The sequence below is a fragment of the Mytilus edulis genome, chromosome 7, assembly GCF_963676685.1.
Source record: "Mytilus edulis chromosome 7, xbMytEdul2.2, whole genome shotgun sequence".
Taxonomy (NCBI): domain Eukaryota; kingdom Metazoa; phylum Mollusca; class Bivalvia; order Mytilida; family Mytilidae; genus Mytilus; species Mytilus edulis.
In genome coordinates this window covers 49806041-49830313 of record NC_092350.1, presented here as the reverse complement: position 1 = coordinate 49830313, position 24273 = coordinate 49806041, and the positions used below count along the sequence as shown (strand labels likewise).

The 24273-nt window shown below is 32.6% G+C and overlaps 1 protein-coding gene across 1 annotated transcript; it reads right to left on the bottom strand.

Moving 5' to 3' along the window:
* Window positions 1-2438: 2438 nt before the first annotated feature.
* LOC139481705 (uncharacterized) lies at window positions 2439-23221 on the bottom strand. Its single transcript, XM_071265176.1, has 5 exons — window positions 23079-23221; window positions 22724-22835; window positions 14729-15396; window positions 11937-11990; window positions 2439-9669 (listed from the first exon to the last, which is right to left on the bottom strand). The coding sequence occupies exons 3-5, from the start codon at window positions 15380-15382 to the stop codon at window positions 2713-2715; spliced, it is 7665 nt and encodes a 2554-aa protein (XP_071121277.1). The 5' UTR covers window positions 15383-15396; window positions 22724-22835; window positions 23079-23221; the 3' UTR covers window positions 2439-2712.
* Window positions 23222-24273: the final 1052 nt, after the last annotated feature.

The window sequence follows — 24273 nt, the reverse complement described above, 5'->3', positions numbered from 1 at the left end:
TAGATTTTGTCATTAACCTTTTTTTCAATATGTAATTGTTCATAAAAATGCTAAATTTAAAACATGACAACCAGGTCAAACTAAAAAGAGTGATAGGGTTTGCAACAATTGTTAATAAGCATCTTGTGTTTCTGCACAAAAGAGATAACTGAAATTAGACAGACAAAAATATAGCTTACGTGAAAAATATAATGCCCATATTGAGACACACGAATATCACACAGAATATACTTTCACATTTTCAAAACGCAGACCTTGGATGTTTTCAATGTGTAAAATAGTCATATTTTGTCCAGGTGAAGCTAAAAACATTTTTGCATCTCGCCTCAATGTTGACAACTTATTTGCAGCATAAAGGGTGTATAAGCTCTTCGATAATAAACCAGATGCTCCACAGGGCGCAGCTTTACACCACCCCAGAGGTCGAACCCTGAACAGTTGGGGCAAGTATGGACACAACATTTAAGCTTGATACAGCTCTGAATTTGGATTGTGATTAAAATGTTGACCATAGGTTTCTGACATAGAATGAATGTGGTCTAAGAACTTAAACTTAAAAACCTAAAAATTTTAAATTGGACATTTACCTATTATGGTCCAATATCCCAAATCTAAATACATGGTTAGATTCAGAATATCATAGAAGCCCAAGAATTCCTTTTTTGATGAAATCAAAAAATGTTCAATTTTAGACCCTTTAGACCTCAATGTGGACCAATTTGATAACTGGGCCCAAATATTAAAAATCTAAATACATGGTTAAATTCAGCATATTGAAGAACCCCATATATTCAATTTTTGTTGAAATCAAACAGTTTAATTTTGGACCCAGATTTGGACCAACTTGAAAACTGGGCCCATAATCAAAAATCTAAGTACATGTTTACATTCAGCAAATCAAAGAACCCCAAGAATCTAATTTTTGTTAAAATCAAACTAAATTGAATTTTGGACCCTTTGGACCAAAAATTAAGAATCTAAATACACGGGTTAAAATAGATTTGGCATATATATCAAAGAACCCCAATAATTCATTTTTTGATGTAATCAAGCAAAGTTTAATTTTGGACCCTTTTGGCCCCTAATTCCTAAATTGTAGGGACCAAAACTCTTAAAATCAATCCCAAACCTTCCTTTTGTTGTCATAAACCTAGTGTTTAAATTTCATAGATTTCTATTTACTTATACTAAAGTTATTGTGCAAAAACCAAGAAAAATGCTTATTTGTGACCTTTTTTTTACCCCTAATTTCTAAACTGTTGGGACCAAAACTCCAAAAATCAATCCCAACCTTCCTTTTATGGTCATAAACCTTACGTTAAAATTTCATAGATTTCTGTTTACTTATACTAAAGTTATTGTGTGAAAACCAAGAAAAATGCTTATTTGGGCCCTTTTTGGCCCCTAATTCATAAACTGTTGGGACCAAATCTCCCAAAATCAATCCCAACCTTCCTTTTGTGGTCATAAACCTTGTGTTTAAATTTCATAGATTTCTATTTACTTTTACTTAAGTTATAGTGCAAAAACCAAATGTATACGGACGACGACAACGTCATACCAATTTTTGCGGTCGTATAAAAATCCCATTCTTTTATACAAAATGGTCAATAAAATTTCGTCTGCCATCATTTTTACCATAATTTAAAACCCCCTTTCCTTAAACCCTAGATCTGCCCCTGTTTTCTGTCTATATGTGATTTAAGGTGTTGGATTTGCCCACTACATGTAGTACCTCTAAAAATATGTTAAACCATTTCAAATCATTCACGTAACATTTACACAAAAAATTAGGGTTGATATTGTATACATCAAATATATATATACAAACTATGTACACAAAAACACTAAAAAACTATCATTATATGTTAAATAAACAATTCTGAAACACAACATTTCAACTTCTCTAAAAATGTGAGATTTAAATACGAGACATCAATTGATGGGATACTGGCACATATAAACTACTAAAAACTTAACAACAAAATTTTAAAATCTTAAAAATTTTGTCCAAGCACTGTTAAAAAAACAACACACAAAAATATAGCACTTTATGTTAAAATACAACCGAAAAAATACCATGCAAATGTCATCTCTTAAGAAAACATAAACAGTACACATAAGAACCTTCCATTTATTGTTATAGGTTTACTCTGGGAAATATTATTTGGTGTTACAGAAAAAAATAATGCCTGAAATCTAGATTGCCATTTGTATAGATCATGTAGATAAAAAGGTAGAAAACAAGTTTTAACTTTAACAATATTATTCCTGGCTGCAAAATTGAAAAGTTTTCATGATCAACATTGTTGAAAAATCAATCATTCTATCTCCAAAAATAAAATTCATAAAAGAAAAAATAAGTATGCACACTTCAGTTGCTTATTTTGTAATTATTTCGTAATAACTATGAAAAAACAATTGTTGCCCAATTTTTTTTTGGGTTCAAATACATAAATTTGATAGACATATTTCTGACTAACACGAAAGGCAAGAGGAGAAAGTTTTTTCATTAACAAGACTGGAACAATAAGTACAAAAACAACAATCTTAAGTTTTTCTGCCAGTTTTTCAATGTCAAATTAGAAAATGTTTGTAGCTAACAAAAAGTGATTGTTTTGGCAATTTAATTAGGTCAATTGGCGTAAAATCGCCGAACTCAAAGAGTGGTGTATTAATACATAAATACTTTCATTCTAGGTAAAAATATCATCAAATGTTGTCTAAAATGGAGTCTGATATATCCCCTGTACCAAATTCAAACTGCACAGAGGGGTCAAACATATCACTTGGTTTATGTACAAGCCGTGGAGGAAGATAAAAATTTGGTGGCATTTGTCTTTGTTCCTGAAACACCCTGTTCCCTGAATCAACAACATTTCTTTGTCCTACATATTGCACTCTAGGATTAAGACTAGATTTAAAGTCAAAATGTTCAGGAATGTTTACCCTTGAACTTTGACCTTTGTCACTAGAATGTATTGATATTGTTTCATTTTCTAGCTGATACGGAGGCAGTAACTTCTGAGGTATTTCTTTTTTCTGAGGCGTAGTAGGGTAAACTTCCACTTCTTCCGGAGATGACACGTCCTCATAGTCTGTGTTAGGCACAACATTTGACGAGACTTTAGGTTTGTTCATTAAATTACAGGGAGCACTCATTTGACGATGTACTTGTGAATTACTAAATCTATCCCTATTCAATAAACCTGTAAATTCTAAACCCTGATTGGAACTTGACAAAAGTCCTTGGTTACTAATCTGTCGAACAGAATGTATTGAATTTTGGAAGTCAAACACACTTCCTTTAGAAGAGGCAACATAGCTTGCCGATGAACTTGGTATTGGTGAACAAACAGCAGACTTTTCTGAACAAGGAGGAGCATGTTGAAAACTTAAATGACTTTTTACATGGGGCTGATCAAACGATTGACTTCTATGCATATTTGACAAGCTTGATTTATTATGTGCCTGTTCTGTTCGTAATCTAGTGCTTAAGGACAGAGGTTCAGATTGTTGTAATACTGGTTGAAATTGATCAATCCTCCCCTTGCTGACTGTTTGTTCCTTTTGATGCAAAGACTGTGTTGACATTTCTTGATGAGGTATTCTTGATGTGTTTTGAAACTTCGATTTTCCATGAGAATGGTCATGATATTTTCTTTGACTATGAGATAAGGCCTCATGCTGTGGAACATGATGTACTCTTGAATAAGGATCCACTTTTGAACTAGATTTAGGACTCTCTCCTGATGAGCTGTCAGAATTTTTCATGTGCGATTGCCTATGATGTGCAGCCATTTTTGAATGCTTTCGTTGATACTGAAAACTTGGACTTGACGATGGACTAGATGTTAAATGATCTTGAACTTGATCCTTATTTTTAGTCAAAAAGCGATCCTGAACTTTATCACTTTTACGAGACATCAAATGTTCCTGAATTTTATTCATTTTACTCGGAATAAAATGATCTTGTAATTTTTCCATCCTATTTTGAACACTAGAATCTTGAACATTTTTTCTACTTCCAGCGAACTGATCTTGAATTTTATCCATTGCATTTGAATTCGGTTGAATTTTATCATTCTTTTTAGGCATGAAATGATTCTGAAATTTATTTGATTTATCAATCATGTCTAAAATAGCATCCTGAGGCTCTGTGCAAGAATTAATATAATTGTTCGATTTTGTTGACATACTCGCATTACGTGATTTCTCAGACACAACAAATTCTGTTGGCATTGACTGTTGTTGATTTGAATTCAAATAATTATTTTTTACCGGTAAACTTTGTCGTCTTTCTTGAGGTTTATTGTTATTTCTTAAAATATTAACATTATGGCGTTGCTTCTGCTTGCTAAGGTCCTGTCCATTTTCAACATTTTTAGGTCTATTCTGATTGAAGGATGGAGAAACAATCACGTTTTGTCTTTTGTCCCATCTTTCAACATCAGGTGACGGAGCAGCAGGCTGTTGTCTATTTTGAGAAAAGACTTTAGACGAGTGGATAGAATTGGGTTTGTATGTGTTTAAATGTACATCAATCAACTGTATAGGAGAGAAACTAGTATCGAAATGAGTATGGTGGTTATCAAGGATGGAACCATCTTGTGAATTGCCTCTCTGAACAATGGGAGGGTAATCCTCTATGCTCTTTTGCTGGTCAATATTTCCTAATGGACTGAAGTTTTTAGGAGAGCCATATATCTGTGGACTTTTCTGTTGTAATAATGCTATATTAGGTGAAGGCATTGATCTATTAGAAAGCTGTAATAAACCATGATGCCCAAATCCTTGACTTTTTAAAATCAGTTCATTGGTCATTTTTGCAGAAGCCACTTTGGCCAAATCAATGGGTGAAATGTGAGTTGGTCCTTCAAGAGGTGGAGAAATATCACAAATATAGCTTTCATCCTCTTTACTTTGATTGCAATCAATAGCTAAAGGCTTCAAAAATGCTTCCGACTTCTGAACAGTTTTAGCGTTATTAGGCGATTGAATTAAATTAAGCGGGGCCACATTATGCGTAATCACTGCAGCATTTCCTTTCTTTGAATAATTAAATGGTCCAGGCGATTTCCTGAAAAGAATGTCAGATAAAGGTTGCTCACTTGAAGGTATTATAGAAACTGGCTGTATTGGAGATAATGAATCTGTTGTAAAAAATGTTTCTTCTTTCAGATGTTCTGCATAATCTTCAAAGTCAAAGTTTGTCACTAATGTAGGAGAATCTGTATCACTTATGTCATGTATGTCATCTTTATTTCCATTATTCAAAGCATTCAGTTGAACCTGATTATTTGTTATGATGTTTGGAGGTCGAGGTGACCTCCTTCTACTGGCTAAAGAATCAGACTTGACATTAAAATTGGAACCACTGTAGCGAATTGGTGGTGTCAATAAGAGATTTGTCCTGCTGTTTTCAGATACCAATGTAGGAGCTTGCTTGGTAGTCATTTTGTTGTTTTGAGAAATTGGTGTCCAAGATTGGTTGCAAATACTTTTAGTGTCATTAAATCCAGTAAAAGGCTTATAAGTGTTGTTACTATCCATAAAATTTATCATTGACCTTGAACTTGTTTCTTTCTTGACATCATCTAATTTATTGGCCGAACTGCAGAATTGAAAAAACTGTTCAGAAGAATCATCAATTGGAATGCATGTTTCACTTTTATTATTCATTTCATCTATCCAAGAGCTTTCAACAGTTTTATTTGAGAAATCATTATCCTCACTTCCTTTAAAATCTACTGAGTTTCGAGATGAAGAATCCCTAAATGATGTATTCTCCTCTTCAATTTGAAGCTTCGAAGCAGTACAGAAATTTGAAGTTTTATTTGAGAAATCGTTTTCCTGACTTCGTTTCAAATCTATGGAGTTTCTAGATAAAGAATCCCTTGCTGATTTATTCTGCGATTTATTTTCAAACTTTGAAGCAGTACAGAAATTTGAAGGCCGAATGACACGATCATTACAAATTCTTTTTGCTATATGGTCATTGTTCGTAGGTTCATCGTCTATAACAGTTATATCGGAAGAAAACAGGTCAGAATCAGTTGTATTATTCATAATAATAATCTGACCTTCCTTTGACCTTTTTGACTTAGTGGAGACGCCACCAGCCATTGTGTCCATAGGTGAAGTAGCACTGGTGAGTAAAGACATCACTGACTTTTCAAATTTTTGTTTAGCTTCTTCAGGAATAGTACCCATTGTCTTTGCAATTAATTCTAACAAATTATTTGAGCTATTCTTGTTCAGTTCTTCGTCAACTTTAGAAGGCTGAGCTCTTTTGACCGACACTGAATCAATTTCCGTTGACATGATTGGTTTATTCGGATAAACATAAACCTCTTCTGGTTTTGACCTGTCTCTAACAGATTTCTGACTATCACTAAAAACAATACTTGGAGTCGAACTAACAAATATATCACATACATGCTTACTCTCACAAAAGTTAGGAATGGCCTTATTCATAAATGATAAATCTGTTTCAGAGCTACTGGTAGTAAATTTTTGTCCAATATCATAATTAAAATCTTTCCTTGAAAAGGTTGATGCTGATATACTACTTTCTATTTTGTTGACATTTACTTTTTGTTGAATGGGTGCCGATTTCACAGGACGAAGATCGGCAGATTCCAGCCAATCAATGTCAGTACAGAGTTGAGCAATTTTTGAACCTTTAGGTAAAACAATTTCCACTTCAGTTATACTTTGCCTATCTGATATATCTTCAGCTTTTTCATAATTATGCTTTTTTAGGTGTGCATTTCCTATTTCTAATATATCGTCAAATGTAACCTTAGGTGATGGGAGAATAGAATCAAAAAGAGCTTCTTGTGGAGTTATACCTTTCTTTTCAACGGGTGCAGATATAAGATCTGCAATAGAATGGAAAAGGTTTCTTTCCTCTTGTTTCTCCTTCACTTTTTCAGTACTTTTTATTCCTGATAAGTTGGAATTACTTTTGTTCCTAATCACTTTGTCATATGTCAGTGATTCTTTACTTTTTGCATTACTCTTTTCCAAAGAGGGTGATTCTTTACTTTTTGCATTACTCTTCTCCAAAAAGGACAATTCTTTATTTTTCATGTTTTCCTTTTCTGGAATTAAATTCTCTTTACACTTGGCATGCTTCTTGTTCTCATTTTCTAAGCATTGAGATTCTTTACACTTTAAGCTTTCTTTTTCTGTACTTTTCAGAGGTTTTAATTTCGTTTTCAAAAAACTTCTTTCAGTCTGAATGCCAAGAGTTACGGTATATGTCAACTTCCTGTTTGTACCAAATTTCGTTTCGGCAACACAATGAGATGACCTAGTTTGTAAACTTATTTCAGCATCTTTACTTATTTTTTCCAAAAGTGCTTTTTCCCTCGGTTTTATTAACTTCAAACCAACACTAAATCCATCAAAATATTTACAATTCTCCATCTCTTTTAAAATGTCATCCCCGTCGCACGATACACCAACATCCTTTTTAATAATTTCAGGCAACACAATATTATCTCCCCTATTTTCCTTATCATTTTCAATTTCCGTAACTTTCTTACAGCCTTTTTCTTCCTGACTAGAATTAACAGCAATACTAGAATTAGCACCATTTGTGATTGTCGGTGATTTGACAGTTTCTACTAAAAGGCCTGCAGCACCATCTGATGGTGGTGTTTGAGAAGGCTGTCCATTGTAAGGTGAGGTAACTGATACAACATTTGATACAGGAGGTGTGACACTCGGATAACTAGTCAATTCCAACTTATCCTGACATGACAAAGATGTCTTCACGGTGTCACGAGCACGCCTTTTAACATCTGCAGCACTAAGAATATTCACTAAATCAGGAGGATCTAGACTTTCCTGACTAATAATTACTTTCGCTGAATTACTTTCATTTTGCACATCACTATTTTTTGAAATTTCTGAAACTTTTTCAAGAATTGGTGGAGATATTTCTGACCCAGTAGAAGTAAACGACGGCAGAGACTGAACGTCTGTATGAGAATCAATTGTTATCTCACATGGTTTAAGTTCTTCACTCACTTCAGCTTTGTCATCTTCAGTGTTTTCAACTTTTTCTTCAGTTGTTTTTCTTAGCAAAACAGAAAACATTCCTAACTTATAGAAATATCTATCCTTTTCTGACAATGTTTCACAGTCTAAGGGTTCAAAAATTTGACTTTTGTCTTTTGGAGTAATACAAAATGTGAAGTAAGGTGATATAAGGCGTTTCCGACTTTTAGCCGATTTTTTTGGTTTCTCCTGTTTTTCAGATTGCCTTTCAGACTGTACAGAACCTTCCCGCCTTGTTGAATTGTCCAAAATACTTAATTTCCCAGCTATCTGTTTCCGTCTCTTAGCAGCATTTATCTGTCTTTGTGTTAGCGGCAAGGTGTGCACTACACTTTTCTTAGGTCGCAATATTATCTGTGTCATAGTTCTTGTGTTTCGCATTCTACATGGAATTTGATTATGTTTGATCAACATGTCCCTTGTTTTGAATGTCCTTTCACAAGCTTTACATTTCACAGGCTTTTCATTTTTCAATTTTCGAGACATATTCTTTTTACTGTCAGGTACTTTTAGTTTTGTGGCTGGTTTTTGTTTACTTTGTGGTTTTGTTTTAGAACTATTCAACACGGCTGTTTTTGACTTTTCGGTTTTCCTGTCAATAGTCTTATTACCTTCTTTAATGTAACTTTTCTTATCCTTTGCCTTATTTGAATTCACTACAGCCCTTTCTCTAGTACCCACTTTCCCATTTTTCTGTTTTTGAGGAACTTTTGTTTTTAATAGCGGTTTCTGTTTTCCATTCACAGCTTTTTTAACACTTTTTGCAGCCCTTGTTGGCTTTTTAGAATCCGTTGCTGTTTTCTCATTTGATAGGCAGTCAGTCAAAACAACAACTAAATTTTTCTTCCCATCATTTCTAGTTTTTAAAGTTTTAGTGTTTTTTGTTTCTTTTGTCTTTGTTTTTACATCATTTTTCCTTTTTGTTTTGTTATTATTTTCCTCTTTTTTATTTTCACCCTCATTATCACCTTCCAGTGGACTTTCTTTTTCTTTTTCTGTTTCTACGTCTTTCACATCTGTTATTAACTGTTCCTTTTTGTTTATTTTTAATTTTATTCTATTGTCAATCTTTTGTTTCACTTTGTTTTTTAACAATTTATCCTGCATTTCTTTAAGAGTCATTTCCTTCTTTTTAACTTTTGTCGGAAAATCGTCAAAAAAGTCTTTGCTTTTCCTTTTCCTAATTCGTTTAGGAAGAGCTGCCCCTATTCCCCACACTTCAGATTTAGGTTTTTCTCCAGTGACTAATTTCAAAGTTATTTTCGGTATTTTGTTACAATCAGATGTCTGCGGTTGATGACTAGAAACAATGTATGTTTTATTAAGAGATTCCGTCGATATTTCGTTGCCATCATTTTCAAGATCTGGATTGCAAGGGGATGCATCAGGTTTGCAAATGGTTGTTCCTAGATCACATGATAGCACCTCCTGGCCATGTGGAGATTGAACCTGTTGGCATGGTGATTGCTCTAGATGCAGTGGAGACATTTCTGGTTTTGAGGCACAGGTTTCCAGAGGATGTGGTGAAGGTTCTGGTGTATCGGAAATAAAATCGTAGATTTTCAGGGCTTCGTCCAGCTTATCTGCATTGCTCATCACCTGTAATCAGATAAAATGTCATTGTTTTAATCAAATAACAAATTGATTTGAGGTTATAATTTCGTAATTAGAGCACATGGTGTTTTAACTGACACAAGAAACTATTATAATGTGTGTTCTGGCTTCACTTAATCAATGATTTTGACTGAATATTATAACAAAATGAAAAAATGAATTGAGAAGGAATTAACTTTTGGCTTGTAATTATTATGCAGCCTTTTGCTAAACCACAAAATCAGATATACACGAAAATATGTTTTTTTCTCAACCTACGAAAATTGGTACCCACGAAAATAGATGAATCCACATTAAGATGCATATTAGATGACACATTTTGAGTCTTATTAACCACTTGATATAGCTTTTGTATCTTGTACTGAAAAAGTACATTGGCAGTTATTTTAGCCTTGATGCATACATGTATTAAACATAATGTCAATGAATCAATGTTACTATAAACATATTCTGAAGTCAATTTATACATGTCTTCCTATTATATTATAATATAAATTATTATTATGTCAGAGTTTTTAAATCTTTCAATCATTCACAAATTTGTCCTGAAACATTCTTTAACTGAAGTATTTCATAGTCCCGTCAATTCAGTTTTATGTTGGTTAAAAGCTCATTAGAGCGTATGTTGTCTCTATTAGTATACTTTAACCAACTCTAAATAAAGCTTATCTATTTATTATTTATATATAGTTTATAATTTGTATGACACCAAAACTTTTAATCACAAGTTTATAACATTAGACATGCATACATTTTTTTATTTTTTTTTTATAAATGATGTATGTACAATCATGACAATGTTCAATTTAAATATGTAATAATGCTACATGCAAACGTCAATTTTTACTTGTTTATATGTTTAAATATATTTAAAGAATTGACATTGAATTGTTTTTGTAGGAAAGTTTAAGATACCTTCAAACATTACAATCTGGTAAACATACATGTATATCATAGGACATGCAGAAAATGACACACTTTTTGTAACATAAAAACCTTGACATATATATATATGCTGCTTTGATGCTTTATTTATCTTTAAAAAAATAACTAGCAAATCATTTGTTTTACACAAGGTTGTACAAGCTTATCCATGTTATATATAAACATGTTTGTTTTAAAAATGTACATCTTCAATCAATTCTTGAAAGTGTTTTAATATGACTGACAATTAATGGTTCTTATGTTGTTATTTGGAATAGAATACAACAAGAATGTGTCCAAAGTACACGGATGCCCCACTCGCACTATCATTTTCCATGTTCAATGGACCGTGAAATTGGATAAAAAATATAATTAGGCATTAAAATTATAAAGATAATATCATAGGGAACATGTGTACTAAGTTTCAAGTTGATTGGACTTCAACTTCATCAAAAACTACCTTGACCAAAAACTTTAACCTGAAACATGCACTTTCATTTTCTATGTTCAGTGGACCGTGAAATTGGGGTCAAAAGTTTAATTTGGCTTTAAAATTAGAAAGATCATATCATAAGGAACATGTGTACTAAGTTTAAAGTTGATTGGACTTCAACTTCATCAAAAACTACCTTGACCAAAAACTTTAACCTGAAACATGCACTTTCATTTTCTATGTTCAGTGGACCGTGAAATTGGGGTCAAAAGTTTAATTTGGCTTTAAAATTAGAAAGATCATATCATAAGGAACATGTGTACTAAGTTTCAAGTTGATTGGACTTCAACTTCATCAAAAACTACCTTGACCAAAAACTTTAAACTGAAGCGGGACAGACGGACGAACGGACGGACAGACGGACGCACAGACCAGAAAACATAATGCCCCTCTACTATCGTAGGTGGGAGACGGACGAACGGACTGACCGACGAACAGACGGACGAACGGACGCACAGACCAGAAAACATAATGCCCCTCTACTATCGTAGGTAGGGCATAAAAATCAAAACCCAGAAAACTCATTATATCTTATATAGACATAAATTTAACCACATAGGATAATTGTGTATAACAATGAGTGACACTTGTTGGGCAGTAGCTTATGATTAACTTATCTTTCTGGAGCTTCTGTTAGCGGTATGGGTTTTGCTTATTGTTAAAGGCCATACAGTGTCAGTGACCTATAGTTGTTAACTTTTAGGTCCTTTTGGTCTTTGTTTGATACATTGTTAAAAATTATTGTAGTTGTCTCATTGGTAATCATACTGTTATTACTGCATCTTAGCTTCTTTTTTATATATTGACACTTCGACTGTTACAATGTTTTTATTACCTGACTACTGTTGGCATCCTCTGAATTTCCATCTACTTTCTTGTGAGAACCATTCTGCCAAAAAAGAAGATTTTCATTGAACAATACTGTCAAGTATTTTATTTAACATGTTGAAAGGATAAAAATATAAACATTTATTTCTATAATAATAACAGGCTATTATTTGAACTTGGAATTATCTTTAATTATGGAATTTGCTTGATTTCTTGTTATTGGAATTTTTAATAAATTCCATGTTTATTCTGTTTCTATTACAACTAAAATAGTATATTTTCAATAGAATGTACTGTGCCGCGCACAACACTATCTAACCAAAATACATTGTATGGAAAGTGTTATTATTCGCTCAAAAGATTATGATACCAAATAAACATGGAATTTATTAAAAATTTTAAACACAAGAAATTATGCAAATTCCATAATTGAAAATAATTCCAAGTTCAAATAAAAGCCTGTTAATTAATAAGTTCATATTTTATAATCAAACCAGAAATAGTACCTTTCCTTATACTATTTTATTTCCAATTGCAATTTTTCTTTTCCCCAAGGACAGTTATTTGTATCTTTTTATTCAACATGTTGTTTGTTTGATCTCAGTCATATCAGTTGTCCATTGGTCTGAATTCTATTCATGCTATAAGAATTCAAATTTTCTTCACTTCCTTGAATTTTTCTATTGTAATGTCACAAAACAAAACGAAGAATATTACCTTTACATATAGTCTAAAGTCTTGCTCTCAGATATATGATAGATATATAGAATTTTTTAGTATTTCTCACAAAATAAACAAGGAAATTAAGATATGAATTAGCTGTCAAAATTTCATTATTTACCTGAAACTAACTTCACAACAATTTTAAAATGAAGAATTTTGGTGGCTGTCTCATTGACATACATTTATATTAATCCTTCTATTTATATATAAATCCTAAAAATCAATGAAATCTGACAAACATTTCACACCTTCTCATTTGATCATATCTATCAACATAATCAAATGGAAATAAAAATAAACGTTTTTCTCATGTCTCGTTATTGATCCATCAATAAATAGCTTAAGAAGTCAGTTGTATACGTCACCGAAAACTTTTAAAACATCAATGCAGATGATATTTACACTATAATTTTTTTTTATATAAATCCATGTGAACAAGTCAATAATCCTTTATATTTTGATGTTATAAAAAGCAGGGTATGGAAGAATATATATCTAAAAAAAACTCCATTACTAGATCATGTAGATCAATCATAGTTATAGTTTATAAAACTGGGTTATCTGTTATCCTCAAGACATTTTAGTATTCTACTTTCATTCTTCTCATGTATAACATGTATAATACAGCCCTAAATATAGACCTCTCACTTTCACATTCAGAATTAAATATAAGGTAAATTACTATTTTTAAGTTGTTTATTATTGAACCTTTCCTGTTGTGGAGGTCTAACCTTTCCACTCCAGACAGCCAAACCTTACCTTAACCTTTATTCTCTGGGCGCCAGAAGTCGCATAATGGCCTCCACGTCCAGACAGCCAAAGCTCAGACATAAACAAGTTTTTGTTTTTATCAATACAAATGTACATGTATACAAAATTGGGAGATGAAGTATGATTGCCAATTAGACATCTATTCACCAGAGACCAAAGGATGTGGATGTAAACAACAATAAAACATTATATGACCTTCAACAATAAGCAAAATTCATACCCCACAGAAAGCTGTACAGGGGTTTGTTATGAAAAAAGTGAAATACTTTAAACAAGAAACCAACAGTTTCAATGTTCTTTGCTTAAAAAAGTAAACAAAAAACAAATACAAATGTATGACAGACAGCATACAAAATAAATAAACACCTCTGAGATACCAGCTCATAACTTTTGGAAAAGCACATAAATTAAAGATTAATGTGGTGTGTTAAACATGTTTGTCAAAGTCTATTAGCTAAGTATTATTATCTTGCTAGAAAACTAGTGACCTGTGAAAACAGGTTTTTGTTTTATATCACAGGATGAAACAACTGTGGCTAAACAATTGATTAATACAATTTGTGTATAATTGTTCTAGTGATTGATTGGTGTTTGCTATACGCCGCATAAATGAGGGGGGATAAGACCTTTATCTGGACACCGGGGTTGGGTGTTTTTAAGCTCGGGATTTCGGGATTGACCCTTTCAGGGATCCCCAAATTCTTTTTTTGAATCTCGGGATTTCGTGTTTTTAAGCCCGGGATTTCGGGATTTCTTATTTTTAAGCCGAGGATTTCGGGATCAGGACCCTGCCTACCCTCCCTCATGAATGCAAAAAGGCTATATCACAGATGGAGCTTACTTCAAATAAATTTGTGTATAAAGAACTACATGTAGGTACATAATAATGACTTAATAACTATCATTGACTATAGACATTTTAATCAGAGTATGATTTTGTTGTTGATGCCAAACAGATTAGACTTACAAAATGTGTAGATATTTTAGGAAAACTTTCGATATACAAAAATGTGAAGCTATTTTAGGAAAACTTATGATATACAAAAGTGTGTAGCTATTTTTGGAAACCTATTTCTCAAGGAATATAAATTTGATATCTTAATATCATTATCTTTTAAAACCATGAACAAAATTGAAATATTGAAGATTATGTCACATCTGAAATGATTATTATAACAATACAAATGTATGTCTTATAGTATTGAAATTAAAATTTTCAAAAGTTTTACAGATGATGATGACAGAAGACAAAGGAGGACTGACATACACCAAGTGATGAGATTTTGAAAGTAAAACCATATCTACCTTTTTTCTTTCAACTTTTGCTCTTTTAACTAGATCCAACATTGTATACTGAGACTTGAGGTCAGATGAGTCCTGATCAATGTCAGAATTCTCTGGCACAGATATCTGTTCTGAGGAACCATTCGAATTACTAAATTGTTTTAGTTGATCTTTCTTTTGTTGTAATATCTGAGCTGCTTTTAAAAGTGTTTCTATCTGGTTTGTGACCTTGTCTTCATTTTGTGACACACTATCGTCCGAATCTTCCTCATTGGCTGAAATCAATGAATCAAAAGTATCCTTCAACTCATTTTTCATTTCTGGTTTGTTACACGGTCGTTTGACATGATCTCTCATTTCATTGATCGTCACAAATTCTTTCTTACAGATGTAACATTTTAAGTCCATCCTTTTCTTTTTATTTGGAGTTGAAGTCTCACTCTGAGGGGAAGGCGTAGGGGATTCATACTTTGATAAAAATGGATGGATCTGTTGGTTCGAATGATTGTAGCCGCCATACTTCTTCTGAGTAGATATTGCTTTACATTCTTTGCTATGACGCCATCTCTGCATTGGATCAGGGAAACCAGTCATACAGTGACGGCACCAGAACAACTGTGCCGATGGATTGCTCAGCTGATGACATGGGTGCCCAACAGGTGGTTCCCCTGACATATTAGATGGGTTTCCTTAAAATATGAAAAAATATATAGCACATAATATATCCATTTTATTTTGTAATGTATCAAAGACATAAAAGTGTAATGTACATTCTTGTAGATAAGTGAATGAAAAAGAGCAATGTCTGAATATGGAGGTTTTATATACCTATGTAACTTAAAACAAAACTATATCATGATGAACCTCGATTTTTTAAATTATCATTAAATGAATAATTTTAGATATCAATCAATAGATGAGCAATTCAGCACGAAATGAAACATGCTGAGCTCCAATATTTAATCATGGAAGTTCTACATGTTCTGTTCTATGTACAAATGTATGGTAGGTATGATTCAACCTAGAGCTGTACATGGCTACCTTAAATTGCTTCCTGTTGCAATGTGTACATTTTGATCCTGACTTGCAAATTATGTCCTGTCATTTATTTTTCTGTTCAGACAAGAGGTCATCCTCTTTAATTTTGGTAACTTTTCTGCAGATTTTGATGGGAAGGTTTTTGTGCATTGACTTAAGCTGCAAGTCTTTGTTGTAAGAACCTCACGGTTCACCACTATCAACCATGATAGTTGGTTTGTTGTAAGAACCTCATGGTTCACCACTATCAACCATGATAGTTGGTTTGTTGTAAGAACCTCACGGTTCACCACTCTCAACCATGATAGTTGGTTTGTTGTAAGAACCTCACGGTTCACCACTATCAACCATGATAGTTGGTTTGTTGTAAGAACCTCACGGTTCACCACTATCAACCATGATAGTTGGTTTGATCTGTTATGTTGGTTATACTGCCCAATAATTGCAGTAATTAATCTTCCATTTTTTTTTATGTTTTATTATCAATAATATGCAAGAAAAAAATAACCATTGGCCACCCTCATATATCAGTATATCAATGTATATCAGACTATATAACTGATTATTTCTATGCTATGCAATATAATTTACTACAAAATGTCATTAAATGAAGCATCCATCAGGCATTTCTCTCCTATAATATGAAAAGGTGACAGGTCAAATGTCAAAGGCACTGGCTACGTGGAAATGTAACAATGATAAAAATATTGTTGTTACATTGGAGACTAACTGCCGGAATGCAAAGTTGGGTAAGGAACCGATTAATTACGAATGGAACAATAATTATTGAGGCTAAGGTTAAATTGTGTTATTGTTACATAAAAAACAGCAACTTACGCTAGATCTATTAAGGATGTACTTTGGTGAAATTTAAAAAATCAAGAAATTAAAAGTGATAATACATTTTGAATGAGCACTAGTTAAGGAACAAAATAAGCTAAAAAAATTGATAGGTCACAGACCTCGTTTTCGAGATATTTGAGTTTTTAAAAAAAATGTAGAAACTGTCAGTGTAAATAAAAAAATTAAAGTAATTGTATGTAATGTAAATATAAAATAAATGTCTTCAATTGTATTATTTAGTACATATTACAATTCCAATTGTACATTGCTGTTTTTCATGTAACAATAACGCTATGTAACCGTAGCCTCAATAGTTATTGTTACATTCGTAATTAATCAGGTCCTTACCCAACCATGCATTCCGGCATTTAGTCTCCAATGCAACAACAAAAATTATTATTGTTACATTTCCATGTAACCGTAGCCAGTGCCAATGTCAAAACTACCAAAATCATAATAATGCCTTGTTTGTTCAAAAAATAAAATTAAGATAAAGGCTTTATGTACATGTGGGAAAATAGATATGTTTGTTTAGGGGCCAGCTGTTAACACATGGTTAATACTCAGAAATGTTTCAAACCTGATGTTTTTTTCTTAGAAATTTATATAAAATATAATTGAAAATGGAAATATGTATCTTATTTTTTATCAATTTAAGCAAAATGTTTTATTGGTATTTGTTTGGGGTTTACTTCCATTACACATGTTACAAGAAGATTTTAAGTTTAAAGGAAATCAATTTGACAAAATATCATGAAATGATTATGAATTTCTGATACATATAGAAATTGATATATTTAATATCAGACCTGCTGAGAAAAGATCACCTGTCAAATGTTTATCATTGAATAATCAATAATAATTATACTTTAACAAGAAACACTATAATTTGGTTTCCCTCCCCTATTACATTGTATTACAAGACATGCACTTTTCAAATAATTAAAAAATCAATGATCTTTTATTTCGACTCTTCAAGACCTTCAATATGTGTTTAAATTTTACAAACTTTCCTATGATAATCATAGGTTTCATCCTTTTTTCGAAAAAATCATGTATTCAGCAAAATTTGAGAATAGAAGCAATTATTATTGTTATATAAGGAAACAATTGAATTCAATTGATTTTAAAATAAAATGGTGTAAACTGCATTGTGCAAAAATTTCAAAATTAGAAGTCTAGTTGTGAGAATTGGTTTAAAAACCTCTAAAATTCATGTTTTTTTCAGAGATTACTATCATGTGTAAAACTTTAATCAATTGAGTAAATATTAAATTTTACTATTGAAAATGTATCTAAAATGTCTTTTAATATTTAGCACATGGGTTAAATTAAAAGATAGTAATTACAAAATTTAACATATGTTGTATTGTCATTTGATACAAGAAACCAACAAATCCACATGGCACTGTATTGTTGAAAACTTGCAATTTTTATTATAAGATATATTCATTTGGTTTTGAAATAAGTAAAATACAAATAAAAAAAAAGAAAATTCTGCATGTCAGCTAAGGTTTTCAAAAATCTCTCACTTGGGTAAGAGCTATTTTAGCAAAATAATTATTCTTACAGCACTTTCAATGTAACATTATGAAAGATCCAGGGATCTCCATGGATGAAAATTGAACGATGGAGGAACTTTCACCATCATAAACCATATCTACGCCCTACAGTGTAGCACGATCGAAAGTATTTCATCCCTCCATATAAGAATAGGTGAACATGCTAATTCATTGCTTATTTAAATTATATTTATTTGAATTTTCGTTATAAATACTATATAGGAATATATATATTTTCAATAATTGATCTATGAATATATTTCAATAATGCTGCGTTACAATCTTCAAAAATATCAAAACTTCTCTTGAAAACTTAAGGAAGTTCGCTACTCAGTTTCAAAATAACAAGCATTTCATAACACTACTATATAATTATGATAGGGGATTATTAAGGGAACCAAAAGAGCAAAAATAAAATATAGGTCAATGTGCTTGGTTTCGGGATGTTAGCTATTGAATTTTTTTTTTTTTTGGGGGGGGGGGGGGGGGAATGGCCTCTCTTGATTTTTCATAGCTTTATCATCAAATGATCATTGACAAGTTTTAAGTTCTGAAAAACTATCAAAAAATAACAAACATTTTATCAGACTTTTACAGATGGCTTATAATTATACAAGCAAAAAATTTATAAAAAGAAAAAATTGGGGTCAATGGGGGGGGGGGGGGGGGGAAATGTTAAGACATTCAAATGGATAAAAACAAAAGACTCTGAAAATCTGACAAAAAAATCAAAAACATGACGAGCAAACATCCTTAAACTTCATTTGGTATTCAAACTAGAGAGTGAGACACATGAGACAATTATTGGTGTTTTTATAATACCAGATTTGAAAGTCAATGTGGTCATCTTAAATATAGCATTAAATTTTAACTAGGGTAGTGATTTGATTGATATACAGATTATTCTCTGTGCAAACTTTGTTTAAAATAGTCTGACAAAGTTCCATTCTAGTTTCTGTCTTGATCCTTATTACATCAAACAATGAAATTTCGTACTCCATAAATTTTCAAGATACATGTATGTATCATTAATATCAAGGCAAACCTAGAACATCCAACAAAGTTCTACACAACAGGGAGAGTAATTCATATTCTTATGTGTGGACTTTACCTAGTTGTAAGGATCTGGAGTTGGTTTCACAAAAAAAAACTTGCAATGTACGACTAAGATTGATCATAAGTTTTGAACAATGCAGTAAACTTCCAATCAACCTTAGTCTTAAGTTTTTTTTGTGTAAAAGACTCCTGTAGTTTAAACTGATTGCTTAAGGTGGTACCTGACACTACAGGGAAATAACTCTGTAAAGTCAGCTAAACGTTTTAATTACGTTGTGTTGTAAAAGGAATATTAAGCTTCTCAATGATCAAAATTGGTGTTTGTCAAATTGCTATATAACCAGTGTAATTTTTCTGACAAAACGGTTGGTTCAAATATTTTTAAATTTTTATGCTTTTGTCAAAGGGTCAAAGTAAATGCTTTGTCAAAATTTTATGATAATTAAACGAGCCAAATTAATTTTAGTGAAAGTGTTGGGTACCACCTTAACTAGCAGCCAGTTTTGTTACAGGATAATCTAAGAACAAAAATTGTCTGATTGCTTAGATTTTAGTCCCCTTAAGACTTTCATCAGGGAATACATGTATATAAATACCACCCGTTTGAATATATTGTTTATTCTCAGGCCTGTATCCAGAAAACCTCTGAAGGGGCTATTGCAGGCCAAGATGTTCGACAATAGGCGGCAAACTTCTATCTTGGTTCCTACTTAAAGAATATTTTTATGTTTTGTTTTCAGGGTGCTTCTTACCAAAAAACTTCACAGTGCCAGATCCAGAGGGGGGATTCTGGGGGTTGGAACCCCCTTTATCCTTGGTAAGGAACCCCCTTTTGAAAATGGCTGGACCCCCCCCTGCCACTTCATAGTTAACATATAAAAAAAAAACTTCAATGTTTAGATTGATTGATTGTTGGTTGCTTAATGTCCAGTGGAAAATATTTCATACATGTTCAGATTCATTAACATTTAGAGAATATAATAAAATTCAGTGAAAGCCAATGCAGAAATGAAAATAGCTTTATCCAGGGCTTTCCATAGAAATTGAAGTAGAAGGCTGAATTAAAATTATAGGCGGCTATAACATGCGTTCGGCGAAGCCGGACGCCCACCAAGCTGTAAGCTTGGTGCCTTACGGCAGGGGGACTGGGGGCCGCTCAAGGCCCTCAGAAGCTCTGGCATAAATAGAGCAAAATACTGCATTCTCGCAATCTCCTGGCACCTAATTTAATCTTTCAAATGACCATTTTTTAAATTAAAGAAAGAAAAAAAAAAACTCAAAGAAATTTCATTTTTTTTATGTTAGTTTTTTATTTTCATTACCTTATGCTTTAAAATTCATTTACTTTTAAAGGAGTTTTATTTAAATAATCATCCGGTTTGTTAGAAATCTTCATCGATTTATTTTGCATAACTACGTGCATTTGTAAACAAATGACCCCCCTTTTCTCTCTAAAGACTGTTACGCGTATTTAAATCATACAATTATTTCTCAAGCATTGACAGAAAATTGATATATCCTCTGATTTTCTCTTTTTTTGTAAACTGTTCAATAAGTCGGATACATAAATCATTTGAAAATGTTATTTATTTGAGGTCGAGTCGACAATATTCTACCTTGATTCTACAGATTCTCTGAACACCACGTGGGCTTTGAAAAATGAACTTAAAAAGATACTGTTTTCCAGATTCTGAACAATATGATCTAATACATTTCTTTAATTTGACTAATATTATTCCATAACCATAAGATTGTCATCCTATCCAATTGTCTTCACGTTTTAAAAGCCAAAAAAAGCCAAAGAGTTAATGTATGTACTGAGATTCCGCCAATTAAGACGCACCCCTTGATTGACTGTAAGGGTACAGCGGAACGTCTCTATTGTTATCGTTCAATGACCACCGGAACGTCTCTCTTGTTATCTTTGAAAAGAAACGATGCATTCTGACTTTAAATAGACAACCAATCAGTGACTTTAATTCATGTGAACTATATTTAGCCCAAGGTAAACACTGACTTTTCATCCTTGTTTATCGTGACAGCGACTTTGCGACAATATACGTCTCTCAGCTGCCTGTAAACATTTGAAAAAGATATTTTTTTCTTTTGGAATTTATATTTTTGTCAGTGAAGTAGCCGGCACTTGAAGCCACCGTAAGCGGCGGATTTCCGCCGGCTCCCGGCTTCAATGGAAAGCCCTGTTTATCATGTACTTACATTGCATCATAATCAAATTTATCTAATGGTGTATGTTCACTTGTGTTCATATATAGATAAAGGAAGATGTGTCTCCATCCAAATAACAATTTTCTTTTGATTGAGCTTAAAGCCATTTCAATTGATATTTTATACTATTTTTTCAGATAAGGTTGAAGGTTGGTACCTATTAAACATTTAAACCCGCTGCATTTGCTTTCACGTGTCCGAAGTCAGGAATCTGATGTTTACTGCAGTTGTATTTTGTTCAATGGTTTTACACTAGTCATTTTTTGGGCTGTTTGGTTAGAGCTAGGGCTCCAAGTTGAAGACTAATGGTTTACATTAGCAAATTGAGACTTTGATGGAGAGTTGTTTCATTGGCAATCATACCACATCTTCTTATATCTAATTATAGTTATTATTTCAAATTAAACTCATTCTAATATGACGACCTATTATCGTCAACCAGTATAATCACAATATATCTTCCTTTAGCGCAAACACAGTAATACACAAAACGGCTGTTCGCGGAATTTTTGTTTTATGAAATTTGACCATTCAGAAATAAACTGAAATAGACTGATTTGTTTATTTTGATGTAGAATAGAGATAACTATATTGTATATGAACCTTGGCCTTTGTAAAACTGGGGTTTTGATGTTAAAAATTGAGAATATCTGGTAGTATAAATAAGTTGGTCGTAACACAGAACAGCTGGTTTTGTGTAAGTATGCGTTTGCGCTAAAAGTAGTTATACTGTGATTATACTGGTTGACGATAATAGGTCGCATATTAGAATAACTTATACAACAATATTAATAAGGACAATCACCACCTCAATAACTTAAGGGACACTTGACAGAGTCTTTTATTATATATGATGGAGGAAGTCAAAGTACACTCAACAGGTTGCCCGGCGTGAACAGACAAACCAGATAGATATCAGCAGATTGATCTCTAGTTAAAAGTCAGCAGCAACTTTGAACAACAAATGCCCCCAAAGTACACATTCTAGTTTAAGCTACAGTCAGCTGGGTACCAGAGATGTGTGTGAGAGAGTGAAAATAACCCTTCTGATGTAATTATATTTTTCCTGACCCACCCAAGTCAGGGACTGTAGCGATCAGTCTTAACCACTAGACCACAAACTCATATATAGGGGACTGGTGTAGCAATTCTAAAAATGGTCACTTTCATTTCAATGAACACTCCCAGTCCCAGGATTATTTTGTTTACTATACTCTGAATGGCAAAGCCTTAGACATGGTATCATAATTTTGGTCAAAAATTGATAGGAACAAATTGTCTAGATTATTACCTTTTAACTTTAGCAGAGAATAGAATCAATATAGAGCTCAAGTTGGCAGCCATCACAACTTTCTTGGTGCACGTTGGTGGCCAGTCTACCTGTGTAGGTTGCCATGAAATGTCTGAAACGTAAACAAATGAGAAACTTTGCTTAACACATTACTTCAGTATAGTGAAATGTGATCTTAGTATGACAAAGGATTACTGGAATTGTCAACTAAATGACGAATATATTGAGGAAATGAAGTAGAAAAAAATTGTCACAAAAGTAAATTAGAGTGACCTCCCCTTAGAAAATTTCCATAAATGCGGAAAATCTCGTAAACAAGCCACTACGTTAAACGAAAACAAGTAAAAGTACATACTATGTATATGTATGATCGTCATATATTACAACCCAGGTATATAAAACCATTATCGCAGAAAATATATTCTTCTTTCATTGTCGGCAGCTGTGTTTTTCAACAATACACTTCATATAGACACCAGGTGGCGGGACTGTCTCATTAATATTCATCATCTGTCTTCCCGAAAGTAGGCTTCACATTGTTCGGGATATAATAAACGATTGCTTGTGTTTTTATTGTACAATGCAAAATGCATAAAATTATCGTTTATATAACCAGATGCAATGCTACACCGTAATGCAAGGTATATATTGTGGATGCATAAAGGGACTGAACTGCACGTGTTTTTTTCTTCTTTTCCAGATGAGAGTTATCTTCCTTTGAATGCATTTAACGCATATGTGTTACAAAAAAAATTAATAAAATTCTCTATTAGATATTTTTAAAGACTGGGAAATGGAAAAGTTTAACTTAAAATTCTCTAAACACATTCTTGGTGTTTCTAAAAAAAGTCTGTACTTCACAAGCAAAGGATTTGCACAGTGTCACTGACACTTGTCTTGTTTACACTGCGAATATTTATGTACTGGTAAAGACATGGGCAATCCCCATCTGATCTTTTGAGTAGAGCATATAGTGCGTATAAATCAGACAGAAACCAGTCAAATAACTCATGGTATAGAATATACTGTTCGTTTACAGTTAAAAAGTGGATCATAAACAAATCTATCTGAAAATTTTTGTAAAATAAATTTAATCAAATTCTATTTGATGTCATGAATGTCTGGAGCGAAAGAGGTTTCTTAATGCACTGCTAGACAAAAGAAATAGTTACTCAAAAGATACTCAAAAACTCAGCCAGTATTTCAAATTCAAATTTCAAAAAATTAAAAAAGTTACCGTTAGTTCATGATGAACTTGAAAAAATTAGACTGAGTAACAACAGTTTGAGATAGAAACTGAGAGACATGAACGAAAACTAAAAACAGCCAGAAAACTTGAACTCATTCTGTCCAGATGTATATATGTCTAAATTGAAAAAAAGTTCAAACCTATGATTGCGTTGGATAAAAACCGCAATTTTATGCGTGTGCATGTAAAACAAATTTCGTGGTAGAGGGGTCTAACAGAACAAACAACATTTTCCGAAAGACCAAAAAAAGTGAAAAGAGTATATTTTAACAAAACGCATTTGACTAACAGGTCGAACAAC

Coding starts and splice junctions, on each gene's coding strand:
- LOC139481705 (XM_071265176.1), bottom strand. CDS start 15,382: ATGTCAGGGGAACCACCTGTTGGGCACCCATGTCATCAGCTGAGCAAT. Junction 11,991..14,728: donor CAAAAGTTGAAAGAAAAAAG/GTAGATATGGTT, acceptor CTTTTTTGGCAG/AATGGTTCTCACAAGAAAGT. Junction 9,670..11,936: donor AGGATGCCAACAGTAGTCAG/GTAATAAAAACA, acceptor ATCTGATTACAG/GTGATGAGCAATGCAGATAA.